The sequence below is a fragment of the Triticum aestivum genome, chromosome 7D (assembly GCF_018294505.1).
Source record: "Triticum aestivum cultivar Chinese Spring chromosome 7D, IWGSC CS RefSeq v2.1, whole genome shotgun sequence".
NCBI classification, from domain to species: Eukaryota; Viridiplantae; Streptophyta; class Magnoliopsida; order Poales; family Poaceae; genus Triticum; species Triticum aestivum.
Window position 1 is genome coordinate 537382221 of NC_057814.1, and position 6330 is coordinate 537388550.

The 6330-nt window shown below is 51.1% G+C and overlaps 1 protein-coding gene across 1 annotated transcript; it reads right to left on the minus strand.

Moving 5' to 3' along the window:
- Positions 1-1971: 1971 nt before the first annotated feature.
- LOC123169998 (quinone-oxidoreductase QR2) lies at positions 1972-4770 on the minus strand. The gene is made up of 2 exons (XM_044587849.1): positions 2817-4770; positions 1972-2708 (listed from the first exon to the last, which is right to left on the minus strand). The coding sequence occupies exons 1-2, from the start codon at positions 2837-2839 to the stop codon at positions 2117-2119; spliced, it is 615 nt and encodes a 204-aa protein (XP_044443784.1). The 5' UTR covers positions 2840-4770; the 3' UTR covers positions 1972-2116.
- Between the last annotated feature and the right edge of the window lie 1560 nt (positions 4771-6330).

Genomic DNA, 6330 nt, shown 5'->3' on the forward strand with positions numbered 1-6330 from the left:
GTACATGGCCGCCACCACGGCGGCTTGTCAAGGTATATGCCTCGCACGGCTGCTGGGAGAAATAAAAGACGAAGAACTGAAGGCGGCGGTGCTCAACGTCGACAACAAGTCGGCCATCTCACTGAGTAAGAACCCTGTTTACCACGACCGGAGCAAACACATTGAAATCAGGTATCATTTCATCCGGGAGTGCGTGGAGAACGGGAAGATCCAGATCGAGTTCGTTCGGTCCGGAGATCAACTTGCCGATGTACTCACTAAGGCACTCGGGCGAGTCAAGCTTCAGGAGCAGCGCATGAAGATCGGGATGGTGGAGCTCGACGAAGCACACAAGGCTTAGGGAGTGATTGTGGACTTAAACCTTGTGTATTCGTCAGTTTAGTCTTAGCGGAAAATAAACGCTGCTTAGTCAGCTGAGTAGATAAGTTTGTTAGAAAGTTTTTTCCCTTAGAAATAGTCCACACCTCGCACGAGCTGGATCGTGGGATGGCGCGATCGTTGTGGCTCGGCGTGGCTGTTTTCTCGGGCTGTTAGTGGCCTCGTTTCCCTTCTGTAACAGAATAAGAGGAGAAGAAGAAATGCAGAAAAGTTGCAAGTGTTCGCAACGCAAAACTACTGTATTCTGAGCACTCTCGTGTGTGTGTGTGTGATCTGTGCTTACATCGGCTCAGGGATGGTTGAAAGACGAGAAGACATGCTTGCATCAGAAGAGGAAAAGACTCCGCTAAACACATGTAATGGACGGCATTAAAAATGATTGTGTCCATAGTGGGCCTAGCTAGTGGCCTGGCGGTGCACTGTTCATATTATGATGTGTGTCGAAAGATCGTTCCTATTCTGACAAGGGAGAAAAAACTCGAGTTCACATCTGAGAGAGGGCTGGAAAGGAATGATGAGATGGGTGGAGAATTGCTGATGTGGCGCATGGTTGAGGTGGATAGGCTACATGTTTAGATAAATAGATTAGTGGGGGTGAACTTCTTAAGTATATAGGATGTGTACTTCATTCTTCTTCTTCTACATGCTTACGAAAATTGAAAGACATTGACAATTAGTGGCTAGTTGTCAAGGCTTTGAGAAACACCACACGTCCTCAATTTCTGAGCTTGCTAGGCGCAAACCGATACCGTGATGTATGGGCTTCGCCATAATCGTTGGATGTAGTCCTTCTAAGCAGTCAGTTCTACGCAGTAAATCCTCGAGTATATTCATTTGGTTACTTCTTCGAGATGTTCACTTTGACCCCACAGTAGAGGATTCCATTGTCTGGATTGCTTTAACCTTGAGGTTTTACTCGACGTTGTTCGCACACAATCACAATTAACCGGCGCCACGATCCCTTTTCTTTTCACGAAATTTGGATTTCCAAGGCCAAGCTGCAATGTAAGCTATTTATGTGGCTTTTCCTTCATAGTAAGGCTCTTACCGCGGATCGTCTGGCCATCCAAGGTTGTGGGCATGAAACAAATGAGCAACTAGCACGCAAATGCCTATTCTCTCGTGGGGTGTGGGACATTCGTTTCCTCCTGGCTTTCTATAACCAATGGGATGATACTCTTCTTCACTGCCCTTGAGGAATTGTGGAATTTGAACATCTAGCACAACACCGTTTCGGCATGTGAGTACCTAGGTGTTGTGGTATGTTCGGAAAGAGTGAAGCTATCTATTGTGGTGTGTTTGGAAAGAGTGACACAATCAGATATGTGTTGTGATGTGTATCTTCATTGACTTCTCCCTCATCGTGCTTGAGTTTGCATACTTTGTCACGGAGGACATTAACCAAGTGTGTCCCTCCTTTGCGTCAGACATGCGGCTACGTGTCTTTTGGGGATGTAATCTTGTTGTAATTTCCTTTTTTCGCTTTCATCTTATAAATAACATTTGTTCTTCTTTTTCTATCTTTTTATCCTAGAAAATTAAAGGTCGAGCCTGAATCAATAAGTCAAAGTCAGAGCTGATAAGCAAACAACTATTGGAGGGAGTATTATTATTATTAAACAAAAGTGGAAAGGAAGGGGAACGTGTTACAGAATGGTGTAAATCCTGCTCCACATATATATACGATGAGTCCATCTTTGCGGTGCATAGCATGCATTACGGTGCAGTAAACCAGATTTCACACGGACTTGAGCTTCTTAGCGATGCCGGCGAAGTACCTCCCCTGGTGCTCCGCCAAAGCGAGCTCGGCGCCAGTGGGCACCCTGCTACCGTCGGCGCCGGCGAAGGTGCCCGCCCCGTACGCGCTGCCGCCCTTGACCTCGTCCATGATCAGCATGCCGGCGCCGTGCGTGCCCCCGACAGGCACGAACAGCATGCCGTGGTGCGCCAGCTGCGTGACGGCCGTGAGCGCGGTGGACTCCTGGCCGCCGCCCTGGGTGGCCGTCGCGAAGAAGACGCCCGCGGGCTTGCCGGCGAGGGACTGCTCCTTCCAGAGGCCGCCGGTGGAGTCGAAGAAGGCCTTCATCTGCGCCGCCATCATGCCGAACCGCGTCGGGGTGCCGAACAGGACGCCGTCGGCCTCGGCCAGCTGGCCCGCCGTGATGACGGGGTGGTCCTGGCGCCCCGGCGCGGCGTGCATCTTCGCCAGCACGCCCTCCGGCAGCGTCTCCGGCACCCGCCATATGGTGACCTCCACGCCGGGGACGGAGTCGGCGCCCTTCTTTATCTCCTCCGCCAGCGTCGCGACGTGCCCCCAGGTCGAGTAGTACCTGCAGATAAATGAAGATAATACATAGAGCGGCCGGTCAGATCAGTGACAGTGAGCTAGCTAGCCGGAAGTAAAAGGGGTGAGCGAAGGCTGGGCGTGCATTGATTACACGATGTATATCTTGGTCGCCATTGCAGGAGAGTTCTGCTCTCCTATGATTGTGAAGGAAGAAGACTGAGAGGCACCGGTATTTATATAGAAAGACCGTAGTGTGCTAACTGATTCAGTGGAGTGGCAGCAGTAGTTCTATACACTAAACTGGTTCAGTGGTGCTAATGGCGTCCGCTATCTTGGAAAAGCCATGGCTGCTAAGCGCTACTAGTAATTTAGAATGATCAAGTGTGACAGTGCGCAATATGTAATGAGGGAAAAGCAACACGAATCCACAATAACGGGGTTAGGTGATGATGACGGGAGCTGCTTTGCAAAGCAGCCTAGGTTGTGCGAGGTCATTTAGGCTTTGGCAAATGGCAAGTTGCTTGAGGAAGGGATTTTTTTTTCCTTCTGAATGAAACTTTGTTGTACGCTAATTATGAAAAATAAGACACCAGTTACACTATTACAATGGCATAGTATCGACAACATGACGCTTCCGCGCACCACGAATATATGGTTCATTGACTCATACTGTACGTGATTACCCATAGCTTTCCGCTGGTGGCCGCTGCTCCCTAACCAGCTGACGTGACCAAGAGAATACCTAAGACTAAGTTTCAAAAAAAAGAATACCTAAGACTACCGCAGAACAAACTAATAGCGGTGTGTCCAAAGGAAGCAGATTTTGGCTCTCGGACGATGCGAGTGCATCCGCTATTTTTTTTTAAAATAGTAATTATAAAAAGTAAAAAAACTGAAAGTTTTTACAACAAATATCATAAATGGTAGGGCAGTGCTAGGCGCCGGCGCACCGGCCGAACCGTTCGGCCGGTCGACCCCCAGCCGTCAGATGCGCGTCTTATCAGCCGTTTGATCGAGCTCCTTTTTTCTTTGTCCTCCCCGCATCTCCCACCTCGCGCCGCCGCATGCCAGACGCGAAAGAATCCCCCGCCCGACGACTGAGCCCCCGCTGACCCCACCCCTCCCCCGCCATGGACGAGCTCGACGCCGGCCTCAAAGCTCGCCGCCACTCCATTCTCGCTTTCGGGGGGCAGCCGCGGTTCCCAAAAAAAAAAATCCATCACCACCGTCGAGCAACGCCGCCGTGAATGGAAGTAGCAAAAATTGACTTCGGCTCCAGCAAAATCAAACATGGTTGTAGCAAAAAAATCGACCGAAAAAACAGGGATGTAGCATCTCGTGAGAATGAATGTAGCAATCATCAACACCTGTGGTAACAAAAAACTGACAAAAAGGTTGCATCCAAAGACACAGTCGCGGGTCTTGCATGTTCATGGAGATGGGATGTAGCAAAAATTCGACAAACACCGGCAGTAACAAAAAAACAACATAGTTGTAGCAAAATCGTTAGCCGGTTCCAGCAAGAATACGGTGGGAGCAGATTTCGGGCGGGGTGGGTGGTAGCAAAAACATAAGCCGGTTCCAGCAAAATTTATCTTCGGTTCCAACAAAATCATAACATGGTTGTAGCAAAAAATCGACTGGAAATACAGCGATGTCATGAAGATGGATGTAGCACAAATGCACAAAACACCGGTGGTAACAAAAACCAAAACGGTTGTAGCAAAATGGTTCGCCGGTTCCAGCAAAAACTAACGTGGTAGCAGATTTTGGATGGGTGGGTGGTAGCAAATACATGGGCTGGTTCCAGCAAAAAAAAGCATGGTTGTAGCAAATCCTGCTGCGGCGGCCATGGACCGGAGCGCAACCAGCTGCGGTCGGCCATGGCGACGAGCGCTGGTTGCCGCATGGTCGCGCGGATGGATGAGCGGTTGCTCACCGGAGCAGCGCGAGGCGAGTGGATAGTGGCCGCTCGCCGAAGCAGCGCGAGGTGGGTGTATAATGGCCGCTCGCCGGAGCAGCACGGGCAGGTGGTAGTGAGGCTCGCCGGAGCAAGGATGCGGCGGCCCGAGCGAGAGGCAGAGGCGAGGTAGGCGAGACGTGAGCGAGAGGACGAGTGGATGAGATTTTTGTGGAGGGGCGGTTGCTGGGATAAGGATGTGGATGCCTGGGTAGTGCGCGTGGGACCCATGAACACGTGGTGTGCGTGCGGCACTGCAGCTGTTGACCCGTTGTGCTGTGTGCGCGACAAGAGCGGCGCGACCGGCCGAAAGTTCGGCCGGCGCGCCGGATATAAGCATTTCCATAAATGGTATGCTTGTGTAAAAGGTTAATGAGATTGTTGGCAGAAAAACATATACAAGTTACTACTCACACTTTTGTGTCCTTGAAAATTCGTTTTCTCCACCCATGAGTCAACGGGAGGTTTTTGTTGACGAAACATTCCATACGACTACAAGATAAGATGTCTCGAAACTTTTTGCTATGACATTTGGATGTTAGTAGTACAAGGTAAGATCAAGTTTCTTTTCAGAATTTTTCGATACATGGAGTAGTTACTAAATTATTTTTACTATATCAAGTCCACTCGCACCCGCGAGCCAAGGGATATTTACCTGTGTCCAAAAGACTTGAGGAGGGGTTTCCTACCAGGAAGGGTTTTCTCACGAACCACAGACATCACGTCACCATACAATGTCCATGGCCGGGAAGCCTCGGTTTCTCGCCTGGCTTAGAGCAACTGTAGCAGACCTCGCAAAAAGGCCCGACCCGCAAAATAACACTCAAAATGCGGGTCGGCGCGGAAAATCACGTCCGAACAGACCCCGCAAACGCGGCCGGCCCGCAAAATTTTTTGAGGGGCGCGGCAAAATCTCGGCACCAACCTACGAATACGCGGGTTTCCCCCTCGCCCTTGCGGTGCCCCAAATCCCAGAGAAGCGGTGGCGGGAGGGACATTTCAGCCCGCGCGCCTTTCCCCATCTCCTTCCGCCGCCGCCCGCGTTTGCTTCTGCTCGTCCGCCGCCGGCGATTCCGGCCAAATCTGCAGGCGGAATCGTGCCGCGGGGCCGTCCCCCACCCTCCAGCACCGATACGCTGCACCGACCCCCCCGGATCCGGCGAGAAGAGCCGCCCCTCGTCGCTGTCGCCACCGTCGAGGCCAGCCCTCGTCGCCGCCCGGGATCACCCGCCACACGAGCCGCCGGTTAGTGTTTGTTTTTGTGATATTTGCGAGCGGTATGCATAGTTGATTGACGCGCCGTGCAATTCTTATCGATGTAGATGGAATTGAGCCCGTGCGAGAAGTTCTTGCTCTCCGATTCTTCCGATTTGGACGACTCGGATGTTGAGACCATGCTTGCGACCTTTCGGCAGTAGATATTAGTGATGGCACTTGCTGTGAAGGAGCACGAAGACGAGAACCGGAAGAGGCGGCGAGGATCGACCGTCGGGCGTCTTTGCATTCCTCGAAATCGCCATCTTGGGAACGAGATGTTGATGCAAGACTACTTTGCGGAGAATCCAACATATCCACCGTACCTCTTCCGGAGAAGGTGCCGAATGCGCCGATCCCTCTTTGTGAAAATTGTTCAAGCTTGTGAGGCAAATTGCCGGTATTTTACTCAAAGAAGAAATGTTGCGGGCTTAAAGGGATTTAGTGCATA